At 38.8% G+C, this 25,431-nt stretch overlaps 1 protein-coding gene and 2 long non-coding RNA genes across 15 annotated transcripts in view; 2 read left to right on the forward strand and 1 right to left on the reverse strand.

Annotated features, from left to right (window-relative positions):
- The window catches only part of LOC127142726 (uncharacterized), a 19,492-nt gene extending 13,361 nt beyond the window's left edge, over positions 1-6,131 (forward strand). Inside the window, exon 3 of the long non-coding RNA XR_007813715.1 lies at positions 4,916-6,131. This is a non-coding gene — a long non-coding RNA (uncharacterized LOC127142726). The remainder of the gene's footprint in view (positions 1-4,915) is intronic.
- LOC127142725 (uncharacterized) lies at positions 694-7,831 on the reverse strand. Of its 4 annotated transcripts, XR_007813711.1 has the most exons (9): positions 6,973-7,831; positions 4,449-4,989; positions 4,182-4,333; positions 3,844-3,995; positions 3,703-3,740; positions 3,325-3,400; positions 2,886-2,923; positions 1,524-1,675; positions 970-1,034 (listed from the first exon to the last, which is right to left on the reverse strand). It is a non-coding gene; the product is annotated as an uncharacterized LOC127142725 (long non-coding RNA). The 4 variants fall into 4 exon arrangements; XR_007813713.1 differs by lacking the exons at positions 970-1,034; positions 3,703-3,740 and adding an exon at positions 694-770 and having other exon boundaries at positions 1,562-1,675; positions 3,882-3,995; XR_007813712.1 differs by lacking the exons at positions 970-1,034; positions 3,325-3,400; positions 3,703-3,740 and adding an exon at positions 694-770 and having other exon boundaries at positions 1,562-1,675; positions 6,973-7,828.
- Positions 7,832-8,375: 544 nt separating this feature from the next.
- Positions 8,376-25,431, forward strand: part of prom1a (prominin 1a) — a 79,698-nt gene continuing 62,642 nt past the window's right edge. For 7 of the 10 annotated variants that reach the window (XM_018702997.2, XM_051072531.1, XM_051072533.1 and 4 more), the window contains exon 1: positions 8,376-8,934. In XM_018702997.2, the coding sequence (XP_018558513.1) occupies positions 8,694-8,934 (241 nt within the window). In that variant the 5' untranslated portion in view covers positions 8,376-8,693. The remainder of the gene's footprint in view (positions 8,935-25,431) is intronic. The other 3 variants (XM_051072538.1, XM_051072532.1, XM_051072534.1) reach the window with 1 other exon arrangement.

Below are 25,431 nucleotides of genomic sequence, written 5' to 3' on the forward strand. Positions count from 1 at the left end.
ATGACATTTTTATCACATTTTGACGACATACCTTAGTATGACATTTTTATCACATTTTTGACGTATGACATGGACCACATTTTTGACGACATACTAGTATGACATTTTTATCACATTTTTGACGACATACCTTAGTATGACATTACTATGACCACATTTTTGACGACATACCTTAGTATGACATTTTTATCACATTTTTGACGACATACCTTAGTATGACATTTTTATCACATTTTTGACGACATACTATACTATGACATTTTTAACATTTTTGACACATACCTTAGTATGACATTTTTACACATTTTTGACGACATACTTACTATGACATTTTTACCACATTTTTGACGACATACTTTACTATGACATTTTTACCACATTTTTGACGACATGACATTTTACCACATTTTTGACACATCTTAGTATGACATTTTTACCACATTTTTGACGACATACTATACTATGACATTTTTTATATGACATTTTTATCACATTTTTGACGACATACCTTAGTATGACATTTTTTACACATTTTTGACAACATACCTTAGTATGACATTTTTATCACATTTTTGACGACATACCTTAGTATGACATTTTTACCACATTTTTGACGACATACTATACTATGACATTTTTATCACATTTTGACGACATACTTACTATGACATTTTTACCACATTTTGACGACATACTTAGTATGACATTTTTACCACATTTTTGACGACATACTATACTATGACATTTTTACCACATTTTTGACAACATACCTTAGTATGACATTTTTACCACATTTTGACGTGACATTTTTCACATTTTTGACGACATACTATACTATGACATTTTTATCACATTTTTGACGACATACCTTAGTATGACTTTTTATCACATTTTGAGTATGACATTTTTACCACATTTTTGACGACATACCTTAGTATGACATTTTTACACAACATACCTTAGTATGACATTTTTATCACATTTTTGACGACATACCTTAGTATGACATTTTTACCACATTTTTGACGACATACCTTAGTATGACATTTTTATCACATTTTTGACGACATACTATACTATGACATTTTTATCACATTTTGACGACATACCTATACTATGACATTTTTATCACATTTTTTGACAACATACCTTAGACATTTTTATCACATTTTTGACGACATACCTTAGTATGACATTTTTATCACATTTTTGACGACATACCTTAGTATGACATTTTTGACGACATACCTTAGTATGACATTTTTATCACATTTTTGACGACATACCTTAGTATGACATTTTTATCACATTTTTGACGACATACCCATTTTTATCACATTTTTGTAGTATGACATTTTTATCACATTTTTGACGACATACCTTAGTATGACATTTTTATCACATTTTTGACGACATACGACCGACATTATACTATGCATTTTTGACACATACCTTTATGACATGCATGACATTTTTACACATTACTATACTATGACATTTTTATCACATTTTTGACGACATACCTTAGTATGACATTTTTATCACATTTTTGACGACATACCTTAGTATGACATTTTTACCACATTTTTGACGACATACTATACTATGACATTTTTATCACATTTTTGACGACATACCTTAGTATGACATTTTTACCACATTTTTGACGACATACCTATACTATGACATTTTTATCACATTTTTGACGACATACCTTAGTATGACATTTTTATCACATTTTTGACGACATACCTATACGTATGACATTTTTATACATTTTTGACGACATACTTATATGACATTTTTTTTTAATTTTGACGACATACTTATATGACATTTTGACGACATACTATACTATGACATTTTTATCACATTTTTACCACATTTTTGACGACATACTATACTATGACATTTTTACCACATTTTTGACAACATACCTTAGTATGACATTTTTATCACATTTTTGACGACATACCTTAGTATGACATTTTTATCACATTTTTGACGACATACCTTAGTATGACATTTTTATCACATTTTTGACGACATACCTTAGTATGACATTTTTACCACATTTTTGACGACATACCTTAGTATGACATTTTTATCACATTTTTGACGACATACACTATAGTATGACATTTTTATCACATTTTTGACGACATACCTTAGTATGACATTTTTACCACATTTTTGACGACATACTTAGTATGACATTTTTATCACATTTTTGACGACATACCTTAGTATGACATTTTTATCACATTTTTGACGACATACCTTAGTATGACATTTTTACCACATTTTTGACGACATACCTTACTATGACATTTTTACCACATTTTTGACGACATACTATAGTATGACATTTTTACCACATTTTTGACGACATACTATACTATGACATTTTTATCACATTTTTGACGACATACCTTAGTATGACATTTTTACCACATTTTGACGACATACTATACTATGACATTTTTACCACATTTTTGACAACATACCTTAGTATGACATTTTACCACATTTTGACGACATACTATACTATGACATTTTTACCACATTTTTGACGACATACCTTAGTATGACATTTTTACACATTTTTGACGACATACCTTAGTATGACATTTTTATCACATTTTTGACGACATACCTTAGTATGACATTTTTACCACATTTTGACGACATACCTTAGTATGACATTTTTATCACATTTTTGACGACATACCTATACTATGACATTTTTACCACATTTTTGACGACATACCTTAGTATGACATTTTTATCACATTTTTGACAACATACCTTAGTATGACATTTTTATCACATTTTTGACGACATACCATTACTATGACATTTTTACCACATTTTTGACGACATACCTTAGTATGACATTTTTACCACATTTTTGACGACATACCTTAGTATGACATTTTTTTACACATCTTTATGACATTTTTACATTTTTGACGACATACCTTAGTATGACATTTTTACCACATTTTTGACGACATACCTTAGTATGACATTTTTATCACATTTTTGACGACATACCTTAGTATGACATTTTTATCCACATTTTTGACGACATACCTTAGTATGACATTTTTATCCACATTTTTGACGACATACCTTAGTATGACATTTTTACCACATTTTGACGACATACCTTAGTATGACATTTTTATCACATTTTTGACGACATACCTTAGTATGACATTTTTATCACATTTTTGACGACATACCTTAGTATGACATTTTTATCACATTTTTGACGACATACCTTAGTATGACATTTTTATCACATTTTTGACGACATACCTTAGTATGACATTTTTATCACATTTTTGACGACATACTATACTATGACATTTTTATCACATTTTTGACGACATACCTTAGTATGACATTTTTATCACATTTTTGACACATACCTTAGTATGACATTTTTATCACATTTTTGACGACATACTATACTATGACATTTTTATCACATTTTTGACGACATACCTTAGTATGACATTTTTACCACATTTTTGACGACATACCTTAGTATGACATTTTTACCACATTTTGACGACATACCTTAGTATGACATTTTTACCACATTTTTGACGACATACCTTAGTATGACATTTTTATCACATTTTTGACGACATACCATACTATGACATTTTTACCACATTTTTGACGACATACTATACTATGACATTTTTACCACATTTTTGACGACATACCTTAGTATGACATTTTTATCACATTTTTGACAACATACCTTAGTATGACATTTTTATCACATTTTTGACGACATACCTTAGTATGACATTTTTACCGACATACTATACTATGACATTTTTACCACATTTTTGACGACATACCTTAGTATGACATTTTTACCACATTTTTGACGACATACCTTAGTATGACATTTTTACCACATTTTTGACGACATACCTTAGTATGACATTTTTACCACATTTTTGACGACATACCTTAGTATGACATTTTTACACATTTTTGACGACATACCTTAGTATGACATTTTTACATTTTTGACGACATACCTTAGTATGACATTTTTATCACATTTTTGACGACATACCTTAGTATGACATTTTTACCACATTTTTGACGACATACCTTAGTATGACATTTTTACCACATTTCTGACGACATACCTTAGTATGACATTTTTACCACATTTTTGACGACATACCTTAGTATGACATTTTTACCACATTTTTGACGACATACCTTAGTATGACATTTTTACCACATTTTTGACGACATACCTTAGTATGACATTTTTATCACATTTTTGACAACATACCTTAGTATGACATTTTTATCACATTTTTGACGACATACCTTAGTATGACATTTTTACTCACATTTTTGACGACATACTATACTATGACATTTTTACCACATTTTTGACAACATACCTTAGTATGACATTTTTACCACATTTTTGACGACATACCTTAGTATGACATTTTTATCACATTTTTGACGACATACCTTAGTATGACATTTTTATCACATTTTTGACGACATACCTTAGTATGACATTTTTACCACATTTTTGACGACATACCTTAGTATGACATTTTTACCACATTTTTGACGCCATACTATACTATGACAATTTTTGACCATTTTTTGACGCCATACTATACTATGACATTTTTTGACCGTTTTTGAACCCTTACTATACTATGACTTTTTTTCACCATTTTTGACGCCATACTATACTATGACTTTTTTCACCATTTTTGACGCCATACTATACTACAACAGTTTTTGACCATTTCTGAGGTTGGGTTGGTCTAACGTTTCATGACCTGCAGGCCATTTTCAGTTCTTTACAACTGTAATATAGAAATAATGAAGACAATGCTTACCTCTACAGACTCAAAGAAACACAAGGGATATTCATTGATGAGGAGAGCCCAGAAGAAGATCCATCCTCCATTGTGTGGAGCTCTGGTCAAAGAAGTAAAAAAAAAAACAAATTGTTTATGGAGCACCCTCTGCTTGTAAACAGCCCTAAAATTACAACAGTTTGTTTCTGGATTCCATCAATATACAGTTGCATGCAATGTTTGGGTTTGTGTTGCAGCCAGTGGCACTGAGAACATTTTGCTGGTAGAAGAAAGAATAGATTCAGTTAAATATCAGTAAACCTTGGGAGCAAATATCACACCAACTGTGGGAAAGGTGAAGATGAAAAGAGGATGGCTTATAAACACACCTCAAAATCCACAATGGACTTACTCAAGTTGTGCAAGCTGCAGGTTGTTCCATGGTTCTCTCAGTCCCCTGACCTAAACATCATTAAAAATATGTGGATAGACCTCAACAGAGTAGTGCATGCAAGACAGCCCCAAGAGTCTCACAGAACTAGAAACCTTTTGCGAGGAAGAAGGGTGAAAATTCCCCAAACAAGAACTGAAAGACTCTTAGATGGCTACAAACAGCATTTACAAACTGTTATAGCTGCCAGAAGGGGTGTTACTAAGTACTAACCATGCAGGGTGGCCAAACATTTGCTTTCAGCTGTTTTCCTTCTTTGTTATTTTGAAACTGTAAAAAATAGAAATAAAGTTATCTTGCTTAAGGAAATGTGTCGTCTTTAACTAGTATGCTTTTACTCACTCAGCTATTCACACTAAGAAATTTTGACCAGGGGTGCCCAAACATTTGCATGCCACTGTATAACACATAGGAATGTCAAGAGACAGAACAGGGCTAGTTACTTTAATATGATCAGTATTATACCGTTTCATCACACTGACCAGCAGATTCATGCAGAACCTGATATCTAACCTTCCACATATATCCATACACTGACTGTAAGAGCTAAAAAACTAATTTACAAAACATCATAACAGTCTTTAATTATCAGCTCTATTGACCACATGTTGATCAAAACTAACTGGATGGCTAGGTCTGTACCAGACTGCACAGAACAACCCTTCACTGTGAGTTTCAAACTCACAACAACCTCAGGCTGTTGAGGTTTTTTGTACAATAAACTTGCTATATTCACACATGTAATTTAAATTTTTATGAGATTGTTTTGTTGTATTGCATTTTGTACATAAAGACATTTCAGGAAACATTTATATAGTGTTTTGTACTGTGTTGTTGTCTTTTATCTTGTATATCTGAATATGGGCCAGGTTTCCCATCTGGGAAAATAAAATAACCAAGCTCAACTGAACAGGAGAAGTCACATTATTCTAATGCTGTATATCCTGTAATAGTATATTACTTGTCAATTTTTCAAATGTACTTAGGTCTATTTGTGCTAAAAATGGAAACTCCTGAGATCCTGAGATAATAAAATGCACAATAATTTATCAAAACTCAGCTGAATTTAAAATATTATCATTCTGATTTGAAAAATAACTGATTTCTGAGACTTACTTTATTTTTTTCCAGCTGACTTGTTTCATAATGTCAGTTTTCATGACAGTGAAACTAACCTAACTAGTTTGCTCGCTGTGTAAACAGAAGTAAACATACAGATTGGTACTGTATTTATGTGCAGCAGTAACTACCTAGTACATTTAAAATTACTTTAGCATTGTTGCTGCTGTAGCTAACAGAAGCTAACTGTTAACTGTTTTATCTCTAGTTTACTAGAGATAAAAAAAAATTATATCATTAAATCCACTGAACCTCTCATTCAGATTTTCAGAATAATGAACATTTCATAATAGTGTTAAGTTTTAATAATTTATTAAATAATCTCACAATTTGTTAGTTAATTTACTCTGTATTTCACTCTGCTGATAGTACTTAAATTATGTTTAATATTTTTTGCTTTGGGGCTCCTGATGGGCATTTTCCTAAACACTTACAGAACGTATCAAAAGCAGATCACAAGTGGGATGTCTGATCTGCCAAGGCCATGGACCGTTTCATTTTTATTCAACTATAAAAAGCATAGTATAACTTTACCTTTTTCAAGGTCAAACTTCTTAAGGTGAGTCCGCAGAGGAGTGGAGGTGTAGTCAGGTAATCTAGGTCGCATGATGCTCCAACCTCACTGTGAACAATACAAATCACATTCAGTGACCTAGAAAATCTACGTGCAGTTGCAGAACATTAAACCTGTGCATCCATCTCATACATTTCCTCATATGAAAACATGAATAAGGGAAGCTTCAAATAATCTGACATAAAAAACATCTTTACAATCTTCTTTCTAACACAGAGCTCCAAGGGTACAATACTTTCCAAAAGACCATGAAAAAGTCAGGGGGAAACCCAGCTATGCAATGAAAGCAGGATAATTTGTTAAACAGTCGCTTTTCATTCAGTCAGCACTTTGTAATTTCCCCATTCTCTATGAGCTCGGAAACATGATTATGTGATTCTTTGGTTCTCAATGAGAACGACCCATTTTGTTTAACTCAACAACTCTGACTGTCACAATGACTGGCCGGGCAAAATAATAGAATTTATCAACATTAAATGAAGACAAGGAAAGCACTGTGCTCCTGAATTATCAGATACAACACTGTTGTACACCTTATACCCCAGCCTGTTAATGTAAACCCCTTGGTTTCCAAGCAGTTGGAGATCTCTAAAAGTGTTTCTACAATGTGTGAAATAAATGCTACACAATAACGATCTAAATCGTCTGTTTTTTCTTGAAGTTCCATCATTGACAGAGCTAAAGAAATGCTTTGTTCTTCCTCAGACAGAAGCAGGTTCTCCTTGAAATATGATCCATCAAAGGAGCTGTTGTAATGACCAGGTTTTGATCCAGTGATGGTGTCCTCTAAAGTTAACCTGGTGATTTACCTGGCTAAGAAGTGAACCCGGGGTTAAACCTGAAGTTACCTGACTAACCTTAAATCCTGCTTCGTAGTACAGGCCCCAGGTGTACCTGCCAGGACAGCGTGAGTCCACTGCTCATTTACCTAAAGTTGCTCTGGTGCCTTTTATGCAAATCAGAAATGAAACAATACACAAAAATACACCATGTGCTACAGCTGCAACACACCAGCTTCTTTTTGTTCTGTTCCGGGGAAACAAACGCCAACACAGCAAAGAAAACAACAATAACTTTAAGGTTGTAAAGAATCCTAAGGAAACAGTAAATTAACAGCGATTTGTTTATTTACTGCAGTTACATTCCACCGCTGCCTACTTCCTTAACGTGGTTCTTGAAAATGATAAACGTTTTGTCGCAGACAGACCCATTGGAGACATTAACGTTATTGAAATACAAGCTGTTCCTAAGCTGTTCCTCTCTCTCCATCCTCCTCTCCCGGCAGGAGGAGCGCTTCCCTCTGGGCCAGTCCTCCCTGTGTAGACGCGGCGGCGCGCACCCCCGCCCGCTCCCGTGACGCACAGATGCTGAAGTGGTAACGACAGGCGCGCTCATCTCGGTGGGACTGAAGACCGGAGACGGGGGGAGAAGATCACCCGGTTTTGCGTCCGTCGGGATAGCCTCAGACCGTGGGGAACGATGCTCCTAAAGACTCTCTCCGCGGGCAGCAGGACTTAAAAAGCTGCGGTCCATCCATCTGGACACTTTTTACATTTACTCTCGCCCCCTCCCCCCTCCCCTTCTGATAAGGAAGATAAGAACCGAGACAGGCATCTTCCAGCTTACATTCATCTCTATTTAACCCCAGTTTGACGACCGGTCGGGGTCTCGTTTCTACGCGATGTTGAAGACCGGGGTCGTCCTCCTGATGCTGCTGCTGCTCGGGGTGCTTTCAGCGTCCGGCGAACTCCAGCAAGAGACGGAGACGCGGAGACTCCCACCCCCGGGAAAGTTGGATTTCGGTTATGTGCCTGCGGGAGTTTACGAAACACTGGCCCATTACGAACCGGGACCGATAGGGATTCTGTTCCACATGGTGCACACTTTTCTGTACGTGGTGCAGCCCAACGCTTTCCCCCAAGGTAAGAATTCCCACCCAGTCTCACAGTGTAACAGATACATGACATCCCGGAGGGTTTTGTCGGGGACTAACGGGAATACAACTGGGAATAATCAGATCTGGAACCACTAAATTGATCTGACTGTATTCTAAGTGATTAACAGATATCAAGAGATGGATTCTGATTGGTTATACAAACCAGATCAGCTGTATTCCGTTTCTACTGCGCTCCCTTAACGAGGTTTCTCATCAGACTGAGTGAAAACCCAGTTGGCACTTTTTTTACTGAGCCCACACTCTGCACACATGAATGATCCTGAATCAACAGAGCCCGTTTTAAATGTCCCCTCGCGGATTTGTGGCCCGTTTTGTGCGTCACGTCCCTCCACGCCGCGCGCCTTCTGATTTGCGCGCAGAGCTGACAGCGCACTCGAAGGTGGTGTTTCCGCCCGCGGCGCACTTTGTGTCAGGATAATTACAATTAATGAAGCTCTTGCTGACAGCGTCACGTGCTCGGTGACCGGTTCACACACACACACTCACACGGTTTTTGCCCGAATGAGGGAGTGGATGTTTGTTGTTGGGAGCACCCAGACACCCGGAAAGCGTCAGCGCGCGTGGCTCTACCCTTAATACAAATAGACCCGACTGCTTAAGCAAACACACAGGAGGTGTGTGTATGTGTTTAATTGGGTCGTGGATGCTCAAAAGATGCGGCTCCCCTTCCATGCGTCACAGTCCGTGTCCATACTCCAGCAGAACATTTTGCAGATTAACAGCTCTCTGAGTCACCTTGTTAATTGGGTAATCCCATAAGCCCCTGCGCCATATGTTGTTGGCCTTTTAGTTTCCAGTTGTCACCAGCACTCAGGGGCTCCTGGTCTAATCTTATGGAGCAGACAGCCCACTGTTCAGTGAAGCTGTTAGTTCATTCATGGGTGGCATCAACCAAGTGATGCAAAGCTAAGACTGGAAACCATGTAGAAAGTGTTGGTTCATACACAATAGTTGAGCTGCTCGTAAACAGTTTTGAGTGGCTGTAATTTTGTCATTCCTCAGATTAGGAAAAGCCCAGAGGGAATCATTATCATATTTGGGTTCATCTGAATCTAGACAGGCGTAAAGCAAAGGCCATCTGCTGATTAACAACAGCAGTGCATGAGAGGATATTTAGCACGATACATCCAGTGATCTGTCACATCTGATTTGATGTTTACAGGCTGGTTTGCAGCAAATCACTGGGAGCTGCAGCTGCTGTCATGTCACATTGACATGTCACAGGAATTCCCTCTGCACTGTGCCATTTGTTGGGAAACATAATTTATAGCTGCATTAAAATCTATAAGACAAGAAGTGAGGAAAAGAATCTGAAAATAGTTTGCACTCCAGTGGTTTGTGACTGGAGGTGGTGCAGATGTCAGAGTGGAGCTCTGTTTAGACTGGGTGGATGTTCAGCCTGTGGTAAGCCACAGCGTTAGCTGTTGTCCAGCAGACATTTCAAGAATGAATCACTGAATCCTCGAGCAAAAGAACTGCAAAAAAATAAATCTTCCAAAATCTTGCCGTCAGTCTTTAAAGGGACAGTTCACCCCAAAAAACGCATTTCACTATAGGCAGTTCCCGACATTTGACAGCTGTTCACAATGAGATCTGGGATACTGCAATGCAACTTATTATTTTCATTATTAATTATTCTTACATGATCACAACTGTTTAGTCTATACAGTGTCAGAAAACAGTGAAAAATGTCGGCTTGCTTTCATTAACCAAAAGACTGTAATCCACAGATGTTGAATTTTCGAAAATTGAATTTTTGAAAATCATCACATGAGAAGATAGAACCAGTGAAAGTTATGGCATTTGATTACCTCCAAAGCCTCCAAAACACTTAAAAACTTGTAATATGATGCAACATTAGATGATAACTAATTGTCTGAGTATCTGTTATACAAAGAGCAGTATAAGTATTTTTTTGATAAAAAAAAATAATCTCAACTCAAGTGAATGTACTTTACACAGTTGTCGAGAAGATACATTTGTGGACATCTGAGCTCAGTCGCAGTTATAATTGAAGTTTTTGTTTGTTTAGAGAAAAAAACTTTCCCAGCTCAATGTTGACTCTGACTGGGTAATCGCATCTCTTTTTCCTTTTTTTACAATAACACCAGAGCTGAAGCAGGTGATTAATCAGTCAATCAATACAAAACAATCTGCAACTATTTGTTAAACCATTAATGGTTCCAGTCATTTTTCAAACAAAGATTGTGTGGAAAAAAGCCACATTTTCAGCAGATTCAGCCTCTGAAATGAGAAGATTTGTCACGTATATCACTGTAAACTGAATATTTAGTGTTCTTGGGGCTTTTGGATGAACAAAACAAAACACTTAAAAACTTTAACTTTAGTTTTACCATCACCAATAGCAGAGAGCACTGAAAAATGGATTTTTCAACAGTAAAACTTTCCTCTTAAGTGTGTCTCTTAGGGAAGGAGAAACAAAAAAAGATCTGCATCAAGGTTTTTTGTTTATGTTTATCGGAAAAAACAATGGGCCATATGTTGTGCATATCAGCCGAATTATAAAAGTTAAAAAAAAAAAAAAAGAAGTTAGTGAGTGGACCTGAAGTTGGGGCCGTCTCGTTAGAAAATACTATATTTAGACTGTGCTGGTTTTGAAGTAAAGTTTTGGAGGTTCAAGCAACACAATGGCTCATGCATTCAGTAAAATGAAAATATTACTAATACACATATCCAGAAATCAACCAGCAGTCTGTTATATCAGTCTAAACCCAGAGGCGACTCGGTTAGGAGAACATTATGTTGCTATATAATTAGCAACACCCCATCATCATGTCTTCCACATTCACCGTGTGTCATTTTACTTTGTAAAACGTCTTTATAATCTCATGAATGTTTGATGCAGTCGACTGACACATTCATTCTCTATATCAAACTGTCTGAGTGGTGCGCGGGCTCCCAGCTCGTAGGAGGTGTTATTAGCAAAGAAAAACAACTCACTGACACCCACACAAAGCAAATGAACAGTGACATATTCTCTCTAACATTTTTTAACGGCTTTTCACTGCAGTGTAGATGCCCACAGGAGCTGCTGACGACACCCCCCCCCCCATCTCCCTCCCTCACTCACACCTACCCACATTCTCACCAACACACAACTGCTACATGCCAATACACAGGCTGATGTACAGAAACACAGAGCCATTTTCAGACATGGAACATGTAACACTGATGACTTTATGAAGCTGTTGAGTAATGGCTCTTTGTCATTCAGACACAGGTGGCTGGTATGGAAATGTTCACTGTTTCTTTATTCAGACATGGCAGGACATTGATAGAAAGAGCACTGCACTGCTGTGTGGTATTTGGTACCTGATGTGTGACAGGAAGTGGTATCACTACTGGGAAACAGCTGTGAGCTTAATGATTTGAAAGGGGAAGAATTTTTTATCTTCTCTCACAATCTGTATCACTGATGGTTTTTAAGACTTATTTTACTGAAGCCTTAATTAATGACCACTGTGTGCACAAGGGACGCTCGCCTCCTCTTACTGTAAAGCCTGCACAAGCACAGAATAAAGTTGGGACTCTCCTTTAATTTCTGTTTGCTCAGATGCTGTATGAAAAGCGCTTAACTCGATATTCATTTATTCATCCTTGCAGTTGGCAGGGATGAAAGTTTAAAATAAGGAGGGAGTTAGCTGGTCTGACTATCAATGTGAGTGAACAAGGTTTTTAGCCATGCAGGGCACGGCTATAAGGATGGCAATGTTGTTCTGTCTGTCTTCGATCCAGACTGAAATATCACCACAGCTACTGGATGAAATCTTGCACAGACATTAATGTTCCCCTGAGGTTTAATCCTACAGACTCTGGAGATCCCCTGGCTTTTCCTCTAGGGCCACCTGTGGGTCAAAGTCCTCGCATATTTTGTGAAATATTTTAGCATTCGCAGCAAAATTTTGCACAGATATTCATGGTTGCCACTCATCTGAACGAGGTGAACAAGATGTGCATTTAACTTTTATTTTAACTCAACCGCTCAAATGCATTTACTATTTTAAAAAATGTGGTCACTGGACGGGAAAATGTCAACGGCATCGGTCTGAAACCACATACTTGTGTTGCACTTTGCCCTGGGAGTTTGCCATCGGGTTTATGTAAAGAGGTGCACGTCTAAAAGGGGCTTCAAGTAACAGACTCATCCCAATATTTCACACCGAAGCAGGGAGTTTAGATGTTGAGGCATTTTTCTGATGCTCCTGTCCCAGTTCGACTTTAAAGGGAGTGAGTAAAAAGTGTTGCCGTGTTTTGCTCAAGGACACTTCAGAAGAAAACATGTCTGTGGGTGGATACACATCAGAAGCCAATGACCTTCAGCTACAAGCAACTGATTTTCATCCACTACTCTGCCCAAAGTAACTCAGAAAAAAACAACATATTGATGTGATTCAGGGCCTCTCTGGTTCCTTCTTTAATGTCGTATAATTAATCATGGTCTAAGTCAGCCATCACTTGAGAATAGAGGTGCATTAAGCTCCTTCTGCAGCTTTAACTGTATCATTTCACGCCTGTGGGTGAGCGCGGCTGGGGAGATGATGCCAGCCGCTGTCGTGCAGCAGATCCCTGTTGGAAAGTGTTTTCTCAGTAGTGTCTGTACTCCCTCTTCTCAAGAAACCACGCCTAGGTGGAATTCAGACAACAGAGTGCTGGTGGAAATCTGGCATTAATTCAAGGAAAGTAACAGTTGCCAGGGAAACCCATCGGCAGCGATCATGGCCGGCGCGTTTTGGTTCACTTCGCTGGCTTATGTATGTCTCACTGCACCAGTGTGAGGTGAAATATCGTGGTACAAATTTGCAAGGTAGATTCACACAGCTACAGTTTTATGATCTCACCTCATGTTTGTTATTTAACATCATCAAAAGCGAGTCCAGGCTGTTTTTTTTCCCTGCACTGCTGAGGCATAAAGGGACTTTGGTGTTCAGTGAAGGACGCGTAGACATGAAAGAAACTGAAGAGGAACACTTCAAAAGATTTCTAACCAAGGACAAAGCAGAGATTGAAGCGCTTTGTGAAGTGCATCAGAGATTTGGTGGAATTATAAAGTAGCAGACATTTTGGTTTTTTATGCCTTTCATCTTCTGAGGAAGAGGCACTGGCAAAGCATGGACCTGTATATGGTCAAATGCGGATAAATCTCAACTATACTTCAGAACAGGGGTCAAACTTTTGAATGCGTAGTTTAAATGTAATCTTTTTTCTCATGTTCTTGACTTGCGTTTTCTCTGTTTCCTGCGTGGTTGCTTAAACTTAACACGTCCGTGAGTAGCAAGCCTGAAGTTGCTAAATCTATCTCTCTGCACTGTCACAAAGTTAGGAGGTTTGCAAGAGACACATTAGAAAGAGGAGATTAAAATGGATCCCTCAGAGGCTAAGGTATCCTGACTGTAAAACCCAAGTATGGATCAAGCTCAATGAGGCAATGCTGCCTTAAAGGTAAGGGAAGCAGGCTTGTTAGGCGGGGAAAGTGAAATAACTGCACCAGTAGCTCCAGTGGACCTGCTCAGTGACAAGACTGGGGTTTCCAGGTATGAGTATGCGTAACGGGTATTCCAACAAAAGAGAGGTCGACCCTCAGACGGTCAATGAAATTGGCCCACATAAAGCCCCAACGTGGGAAGTGATGTCATGTTTCTGTTGCAGGTAATAAATAAATATTGATCAGATCAGATCTATTACACAGTGTCAACAGAATATGACAGTGATGCTACAGTTTGTGGTCTGACTATGTCCTAAATATCATGACAAAACAAACTAGAAAAGCAGCTTCTCCATTTCCAAACACAGTGCAGGAGTGTTGTTACTGGCTGAAAGACACCATCCGTCTAAGCAAACTCTTACAAAGGTGAAGTCTGTGTGCGATCAAATCAGAACAGGAAACACAGGCTTGAAATCGTCCATTGTTCCAGTCTCAATAGAACATTTCTGCTGTTTGGCAAACACCTAAGTTCATCTTCCGTCTGTAATGACAACTTTCTGTTAGAAACTCTGACATGATCTGGGTCATTTTGTCAGACTTAACAAAGCTCCTGTTTTCACCGGCTGAGTCATCCATGATGAGTAAAATGAACTTAACATGGCCTCTACATAAACTCCAAAATGGCTCCAGAGCTCAGGTATATTACAGAATCCAAAACAATTACATTAATTATTGTTTAGACTCACATAGTTCAAATTCGAACACGATATCATCATTTTTGCTTATAATTTATTCCAAAAGCCTATTAACATCATTATAGCCTATTAAACTAAACAAGAACCAAATTACGAGCATGGCAAATCGCTGTTAGTGGATTACGCTGCACGCTGAGCCTTGTAGCATTTTACAGCTAAAGTGGAAATTATGAGATTCTGTGTCTCACATTAAATCTCACATTTTGTTTTGATGAAACACATGTACCTGGATTAACACAAGAAAGACCAATTGTGATGAACAAATGCATCCAAATGAATACGTTTTAGGGTCCGTTACAGGAGCCAGGTCACATTACTGTGTGCAACAAAAACAAGCCATATGAGAGCACTTTCATGCAGACGAGGGAAAGGTTGTCAGGATTTCACTTTAGTTTGGTCGTGGTGATTCAACCTTGAACACGGCTAAGGCCATCAACTCTCCAGGGTTCAATCTGACTGCACCAAAAAGCCAGAGTGAAAATTTGGAGTTAAATAATGAATTGCTTCACCCAGAGTGTGCCCACGGGTCAGCAGTAGCACATGAGGATGAGCGGTTGACTCTGCAGGCACTGTCAGGCTACAGTTTTGCTGTAAAGTCATTAAAGTGAGTGTCCTTCAACTGGAGGGTCACGACTTGAGCCCCTCGACAGCGAGCATCTGCTCTGCTGAAGTGTCCTTGAGCAACATACTGAGTGTGTTGAGTGCCGGTCTGTTGCTGACCCTGCACTTCACATCTCTGTGGAAAAGGGCAACCCAAAACACAAATATTTTAGGTGCGGGTGTTGGGGGGGGAAAAGAGGGAAAGGGAAACTAAAGTCATGAGTCATTATTTTTCAGCATTTTTCCAGCCAGTTGCAAACATTTTCCTAATTAGAGATTTCCTCAGCATATCTGTGGAGATTACCATTAGATGCTGTGATGATCTCCCAAAAGGGCTTATATTTGCAATCATAATGTTTGGCAGCTCTGAATCATTTCTCCATTCATAATACCAAAAAACAAGTGGATACACCAATGACTTACAGAAGTACATGCGCTGCTGAAATGAGGGGCTGCGGTCTTATTTAGCTATTTTTGTCATTACCAAGGGCCTAATTTCTCAGTATTCATAGACACAAAAGTGGAGTAGAGATCACCTGACCACTGGATCCTTGTCTTTTTAGCACACAGCAGAAAGTACCAGCTGTATCATTCTTTAAATTTTACGATTAGGTTTCAACCATTCATGTCAAATCCTAGCACCAAGCTGTGCGTGCATGTCCTGCTGAGTGGGATATTCCTGCTCATGCAGTATGAGCTCAGATGCTTGGAGTGTATTAGGGTCAAGAGGTCACATTGACACAATTGTGCACATAGACACACTTACATTTTGCTGGGTAGTGTGCAGTGTGTGGACAGCTTGTCGCAGATGGCACTGGCACTTCAGCAGCACATTCAGACCAACACAGGCCATCTGGGGAAGAAAAAAAAACACAGGGGAGAAAGAAACACACTGCATCAGTGTTTACGTCAGGTTGTATTTTACAACTCTGAAAAGTTATCATGGTGGTGACAGCGAACTGGAGCTCCATGTTAGCCTCTGTTTCATTAGTGTCTTTAAAACAGTACAATCTCTCATTGAACATTTCTTTCACCAGTCCTTCAAAAAAAAGTGAAATACACACCAGACGTCTGTGACATATTCACTACAGCACTTCAGCAATTGCTATTAGAATTTGAAACTGTACGGAGTTCAAAAAGTTAAATTAATTTGCTGACACACTAAAGCTACAGCTCCTGTGAAAATTTACTACAGCAGCAACGCAGGTACATCAACATCATACCATCATCAACACTTGTTTTTAATATAATTTTTCAATTTTTTATGTGTAATTTCTGCTGCTTAAAAACATTGACAATGTTAAATCTTCTCTTTCCCACTGTTACATGTCTGAAGCAATGACACCTGACTCACCCGTGGACTACAATAGTCTAGGACTTATCGGAACTATGTTAAAGGCAGCTAAAGAGTTGAATAAACAAGAATATTATATTGTTTGAGTATTTTACTGATTCTTGTGTTGCTGACTAGGGTTATGTTGCAGAGGTGGATTCTGAGTAATTTGCTTTATTACCAAATGTTGATGTGATTCTGAAAGTTTTCTTACTGTGGGGAAAAAAAAAAACCCCAGATGTTCTGGTTTCACTTCAGCTTTCTATCCTCCCTCTTGATACCTGCAAGTTAAACTTTAAAATCAGCTGCTACACCACTACAAGCTATACGCTAAAAGGCACTCTACTGACAGCCTGTTGCCAGATGACACTGCTGTGACAGCACTATGGCAAATGATGAACCAGGATCAACATTTTGGGTGAATGACCCAGTGATTTTCTGGAGCCCTGTGCAGCGTCACGCCTACTTTACCAACACAGCCGTCTTGTTGAAAGAGGAAGCGGTTGGTGCTGCCTGAATGCTGGGGTACTTGGGTTGTTTGTGGGTGTCTAATTAGTGCTTCACGTTGTTGTCATAAATATAAACCACTCCTCTGGTTTGGGTACCACCTGCTATGCTTAATGAATGAAGGAGCAGCTGTGCTTCATATTAAAACATTGCCAGTGTGTGTTTCATATTTATATTTTTGTCTTCAGGCAGGATAAAATATGGCCGACATTAGGTGACACAAATGGGCAATATTCAGTTGCCCATTAATTACCAAGTCCCGATAGATTTTTTTTCCTGGATTCATTGCATATCATGTTTCAATTATTTGTTAAAAAGCAATTTGGTGGAAATGTGACGAACGTTTCCTGTTTCCTATATGACGTCCACATATTCTGACACTTGCAGAGAAAACAGGATCATGTTGCTGCTTTTCCATTTTTCTGCAGGATTGGGTAACTGCCCCAAGGCCCACGGCACAAACATGTCAGGATGTGAGAGAGGCATTCATGTCCTCAATATTTTAAACTTTTCACAGCTTCCATCTGTTATAAACAAGATCAAATGTGATTGTGAGAGGATTCATCAAAGCATGACTGGACTGTGACTATGATATTATCTACTCATATAACCACTAAACCAAACAGACATTATACTGATCTGTATGTTTCACAAATCTGTAAAGTGACATTAATATACATTATATGATACATCTGTAAAATCTGAGAAAACCAGCCTGCTATAAATAAACTGATGAGTAATTTTTGCTTCTCTGCAAGATCCCCCGGCCCAGTCATACTGTAACAGCATCTGCACGACAGAAAGTGATGTATATGGTTCCTCTGCGGTGTTTTTGTGCTGTCACATGCAGTCGTGTCATTGCACTGACAGTGATGGCCCTTGGCAGTGGGACGCTTCAGGACACAAACAGGCTCGGCCTTACTCGCTTCAATATAATGCCAGCTGATTGCCAGAGGCAACGTGTCGCTGCGGCAGTGTTGAGGTTTTCATCATTAAGGAGGCCATCACAGGTGAATAGGCACAGGACTGACAGACTATTCAGCGAGTTTTCATCTTTCTGCACGCAGTAACACAGACTTTATCATTAGCTGCATGTCTACATGGTGACACAGCATGTCATGAAAAGTTACACTACTGAAGCTGATACTGCTGATTTAGATTCAAGATTCAAGAGTGACGTGTCTTTGCATTTAGAGCCAGAATAATCTGTTTTAGCTGGTTAGCAATGTACACACTCACTGATCACAAAACTCACGACTCATCATGAAACTCCTGCTCTTTACTCCAGTTCCTCCCTTTTTCCATCTGTCTCTGTATGTTTATGAAGAACAGTCATAAAGCCTGTGGGCGGTTTTTGAATCATTTTCAAATTACACATATGCATCATTGCCTCAGTTTGTGCTGCCTATAGTGCAAATTTGCATCTGAAAGGAGTCTTTCCATTGACTTTATATGCAGCCATTCTGGGTCTAAAATTGCTTCACATTCTGTGTGAACACACTTCAAGAGTGAGGAGGGTGAGGTGGTAGAGGGGGGTTTAACTCTAAATCAGTTCATATGGAGAAGTTGTTGTTTTTTTTTTTTAGAAACTCTTAATTCTTCTAACACTTAAACAATTAGTTAATTAATCATTCAAAAGACAAGCTGATAACACATTAATCACTGAGTTACATGCTGAGAAAAAATGCCAAATATTCTCTGGTTCCAGATTCTCAAATGCAAAGATTCCCTACTTTACTTTCACATAGCTAGAAACTGAAAATCTAAAAAAGTTTTTGACTGTGGGTTCGACAAAATATGCAATTTTAAGGTCAGCTTAGGTTCTGGAAATTTGTGATGGGCTGTGTTCTTCTATCTCCTGACATTGGTATAGTGCAAATAAGCAACCAACAGATAAAAAAAAAGATGATGATAAAAATAGTCACTATAGTTCACAAACCATGATATTTGACCAGCACTAGTGAGTCAGTTTGTGTAATTTGAGTTGTCACAGAGGTCTCTTTATGGTTGGGGAACATAATCTTCCAATTATCATCTGTTTTATTGTGACTTCAAGTGACTTTCTTGTTGTGAAAATCTGTGACTCTGTGTCACATTTGGCTAACAGCTGCTTAGTCATAAAAAACAAAGACAGGCCTTTCACTTCCACTCAAGGGGTGTCGAGCAGGTCAAAGATGAAAAAAGGTAACGTTCTCATCACACAACGGCTATGTTTACATTTCCGCTGCTGCTGCCCCAGCTTTGTGAGAGAAGATCATGCTGCACAATAAGAACACTAAAAGTAATATTGTACAACGCTTTAATTCCTTGCCTGCAGCTCCAGTCCTGTGAATAGATATCAAAATAGCACACCAGCTACATGTTGTTACTCTTGAAACGGATCCACAAATCTGGGATTAGTCTTTCTGACGGCTCAGCTAGACAGACGAGGTGGCCAGTTGTGAATTAACCGCTTCTATCTAAAATAATTATCCCGCCATTTAGGACAGTGACAAATGCCACAGGAATGATGAATAGCAAGTAAACTGAACAGATTATAAAACAGTTTGCAACCCCAAAACCACCTGAAGGACAGTGAGATGTTAATATCATAGATATGAGAGCATATTCAGGAGTTGGTCTCCCTGCTTAAAGAAACAAGAGCTTAACATCACAAAAACTGCATTAGAAAGTAAAGATGTCTAGAGGTCAAGAGTTTAACTCACATTTAACTCACTGAACCTTTGGCTTATTTTTTAAGTCGGCAGTTTATTCAAATCAGCAGCAAACTGAGAACTCACTCTAAATAATGTCTCTGAATTTATTGTAGTTTTATTGAGCTATTAGAGTCCATTAAGCTTTTATGTCTCCATGTACATATATTACCACATGTGAGACATTTATTGTTTATGGGATCATTGAAGCTTTGTTTATGAGTGACATGGCACTAACATGCAGGCTTGGTAATGAGACAATCAAAAGGTCAGAGGTCAGATCTCTCTGAGTTTATTTTACCCCTCAAACTGCCATTACTTTGAGTAGGGAAGGTGGTAAAGTCTTGCTCACGAGAACATTTTAAATAACTGTTGATGGACACTTTGCTATTTTAGGGACCAAATCTGTGAACTATGATTGACAGGTCATTTGCTCTCAGCTCTCTGCCACCCTGCCAGCACAGATATTCAGTTTGTAGCTTCCCATGAATCTGCCTGAATCTGCAATAGAAGTAAACATATTTATTGGAAAACTAATAAGCCTGCTGTTTTGCTAATTAAACATGAAAATTTTAAAGGTATTTTGGGAAATTGCATGCCTTTATTAGACAGACAACAGGAGAGGGCTGACAGGAAAGGAGCAGAGAGAGATAGAGAATGACAAGAACCAAGGATGTTGCAGTTTATAATCAGATACTCCAAAAAGGCACATTTATAATATGAAAAATGCACTTGAAGCATCAAAGGCTTCTGCATCAAACTGGAATTGCTGAGCTTATCCACCAGCTTTATACAAATAAAATTCCACTAAAGCCCCTTTCACACAGGACAAAAAAAGCCACTAACATCAGGCTCAGCAGGGAGTAACTGACATCCATTCCTGGTTCAAACAACTCTGAGGTAGTCATGGGTATTGCTCAGCTCCAGCTCCAATTGGCAGGGATGGAGACGTGAGATCTGATTTTTAAGTTAAGTAAGAGTGTATGGGAACAAAATGCACCGACAATTTTGCAAGACGGTGAGGTGCTAGAACTATTCCATGCTGCTTTCCACTGTTTACTCACCCAGTTAACAGAAGGCGAACTCGTCTACTGGCAATGGGAGACGTTTCAATTGCCTTTTTTTTAAAAACTGGTTTTGTTCGCATTTAAAAAAAACCCTGCATATTCACTGTAATTTTGGGGTAAACAGGGTACACTGTGGCAGATACTGCTGACTCACTTTCTCCTCATTTTGCCAACACTACTGTTTCCTTTTCTGTACCTGGTAATTGCTACTGTAAACACATTTTGCCTTCAAAGGAGAATCTGAGGCCAGTTGTCATCCAGAGTCACAGACCCCCCCAAACACCACCCCACTGTGACGGCTACATCTGCACTCAAATAACCCACAAAAAGCTTTTCTTTTTTTTTTTATTTAATCAAGACAGTAGTTATGAGATGTTAGCTACTTGTGAAGGACATTCAAATTACTGCTGCACAAAGAAAACCTCTATAATTAGAGGTGGATCTTTCAATAATACACATTTGTTTAAGTTTTACTTAGACAAGACAAACTGTTGAAGTCAAGACACACTGCATGCATCACAGTGAGATGACACCCTTTCCTTGTTTTTGAAGTGAAAAGCCATTCACTGAACCATGGAGTCTCAGTGCTGAAGTGTGTTTTTACAGTATAAAGGGGAAGAGGTAGATCAATAGACTGAACAGACAGCTCCTGGATTCTAAGAGGAAATAGATGCATCTCATTTAGAAAGCCTGCTTCAACACGGGCTGGCATATTAAGAGACTAAGTAAGGGGAGATAAGAGCTATGGCATTAAGATAAGTTGAACGTTTGAGACATTTCAAGGTAATATTATAATGCCACCATCAGCTTAAGCGCCCAGCTATCTGACAGAGAGCAGGTGAGAAACGTGGCAAAGCCAGACAGAGTGAAAGCACAGGTAGAGACGAAAATCAAAAGATCACAGGAGCAAGAAAGGCTGAGAAGATATCAGCTTATTTAAAGAAGCATGAAAGGGGGAAAAAAAGAAATAAATAGAGGGAGTGTGGTGGAGAAAGAGCTGCCACTTCCCCGGGTGCTGCTAAAGCCGTGTCTCATTCGGGAACGTCATATTTGGGTCAGGCCTGGGTAGCCAAGCAAAGAAGAGGAGAGGGCGAGGCGAAGCGAGCGGCTCAGTCCTGCTGAATGGATGGCAACTCATGCATTCTCTGTCTTTTTGTTCCGCTTCATTGGTGGGTGCAGTGGTGCCCGCTACAAGTCAACTCTGGGGACATGGTGAGTTGTAATTGCAGATGTGTGGCAGTGAGGGGTCAACCTGCCAACGCCGGAGATGACTCCTCTAAACGCTCCTCCTCTCCAGCGTGGCGTTTAGCCTCGGTGCCGCTCGTCACACCACTTCACGAGATCCTTGTACCCATCACTCAGCAGTGAAGCAGAGACAAGCTCCCCTGAAAGGGATGTGTCATGACTCAGAGAGAACTTTTGTGGTGTGTGATTTAGCTCTCAGTGACAAGCTGTATGCCAAATATGCACAATCGAGGAAAGTAGCGTTGACCCTACATGGCTTAGGATCAACACCGACCAGTCCTGGCTGACTTTATCACATGAATAGGTGAGAGCAGGAGTCTATGGAATTACAATTCAATTCAAAGTAATTTTCGACTGCAACGGATGCTTGATTCAGTAAAGAGGAAGGAGGACACTCCTAAGTGAAGGAGATAAGGTTTCTCGAGGTCTTGCTCATGAGTGAGGGTAGGATGGAGCGGGAGACTGACCGATGGATCGGTGTGGTGTCAGGAGTAAAGCAGGCATTGTACCAGACCATTGTGGTGAAGAGGGAGGTGAGCCCTCACCTATGGTCACAAGTGACCGAAAGAATGAGACTGCAGATACAAACGGTATAAGATTATTAACTATCGTTCTTACCAAAATAAACTTCTGGCATTTGTGAATCAAATCAGAAAACGTCATAAGGATCATGATTTTTACGTGAACTGTTACTTGTTTTTCACCAGGAGGGAGAGACGATTAGTGTGTGAGATCTAGATCAGTGTCTGGCCATTGAGCTTTCACTTGATTGGTGGAAGAAAAACAAGAATCTTTCTCCATCTCTGGCTCATGTATTGAGAGCAGTGAGTCAAGAAAAGCATACGGGTAGGAAGTCAGCTCATGAACAGGTAACAGGTCAGATGTAAAGAATAATCTGAATACATTTAAGAGTAGCTGATTTCCCTGCTGTCAGAATTAAGCATCAGACCACAACAGCTGGTCACTCAATGAGTGTACCTTTACTTCATGTCAGTTTATCTTGTTGGAGCTGGAGTGACTGCAGCGCTGGTGTAGCAGCAATAACACCACAGATATTGGTTATATTTTCCCATTAGGTCCAATTAGTGTCACTTCCATCACACCACAATTGTTATACATGTTATCCCGTATTCATGAAAGACTTTGATTAATCAGTCTGACACTGCAGGATAGACTGAAGAGAGGCTGACTGAGATCCACTTATCATGTGTACTTAAACAAGACACATGCACACTTTGGGTCTGCCTGGATAACACAGTAACATCAGCTAAAAGATGCAGTCTTGCCGAGAAAGTTCTGCTCCCCTCACTTCAACAGCACGTCTCTTTATCTCATGTTAACTGCCTACAGGTGGATGTTAGACTGTCTCCTCTGATTGGTCAGTTTCCACACTCTGCAGGTCACCGGTCCTGTCTGTCAATGCCACCTTTGCAGAATGGCTTCAGCCTTGATTAGCTGATGGTAATCTGGGATGTTGTTTACCAGGGCCAGGCCACAGAGACAATCCTCTTGGTTGTCCAGTTGTCAACATGCTGATCAGACTCCACTGCAGACCGCTTGTCCTTTTGTCCCTGGACTCTCAATTAACTACTTAGCCTACAGGTTAGAATAGCACTCTTGCAGCCAGAAGATCACAATTCTGCTTAACTGAGTGATACAGTATGGCTGAACGGTTGTTAGGCAAAGATTCATCTTTGCTTTGTTAAGTTGAAATATTACAAAATCGCCAAACGTATTATATGGAAGGCTACTCTCTCAGTTTGCTCGCCATGACTATCAAACATATTATGTAACTGAAAAAAGATTCTTGCTACCCAAATCAAATACAAGTATGATACAGAAAACAGTTATTTATAGAGCCATGGTGGAATTAATTACCACTGCATATTATTCAAAAGAATGGAAAAGATCAGTTTAAACATGGCCTGTACTCTTTTCTTGTCTTGGTTTCTAGTAGACTATGTGAAAGTATAGAATGAGATGGTAAATCACAAAAAAATATTATATTTACAAGTACTTGTATTGATTTTCTTTTTGGAGAAATTCAGTTTGTTTATTGTTATTTTATGAAATTTGCGATTGATTCATTATTTTGTGTTAAATATTACAAACTTGTTTCCCTTTTTGCATGAATTTCTATGTTAATCTAATATGATAAGCTTTTTTGTTTGTTAGTTTGTTGTGGTATGTATGTGGCTGGTGTGTGTGTGATGTGTGTTTGTATGTGAGCTTTAAGCCAGCGCTAATGGGGATCCTAAGAAAGAAAGAAAGAAAGAAAGAAAGAAAGAAAGAAAGAAAGAAAGAAAGGTAGTGCTCATACCTGGCCCTCAAGCCTGCACTTAAAGGCAGACTGACAAGCTCACCATCATAACCTCCTCTACTCTGCATCCCTTCTCCAACCTCTCACCAAAAGCCTTATCTGTTGAGTGTCTTTGTAGTCTCATCAAAATGAATCAGACAAATGGGGATAAGGGTGCACACTTTTGAACATTCCCCGCTCGAAGGCATTCATGGTCTTTCACTCGGTTTTACACACAGAAAGAGACGGAAGTAGCTGAGTGGAGACTGTAAACAGAGAGCTTCAGAGACAAGTTCAAATCCTTTTAAACTTTTTCATCTTCCACACAGCCAGCAAAAAGTAGATGTCAGACTGTCTAAACGTGTGGAGTATGAGAAACATATGAGGAGCAACAGAACTGCAATTAAGACATCTATTAGTTATTTTAAGTGTGGTCAATGGAACAACTTAAACACAGTGCTGAGCTCTGAGAGATAAAGATATACTTTGGTTGTTAGGTAGCAACCAAAGTATACCTATA

This window comes from Lates calcarifer, linkage group LG8, assembly GCF_001640805.2.
Source record: "Lates calcarifer isolate ASB-BC8 linkage group LG8, TLL_Latcal_v3, whole genome shotgun sequence".
Classification (NCBI taxonomy): domain Eukaryota; kingdom Metazoa; phylum Chordata; class Actinopteri; family Centropomidae; genus Lates; species Lates calcarifer.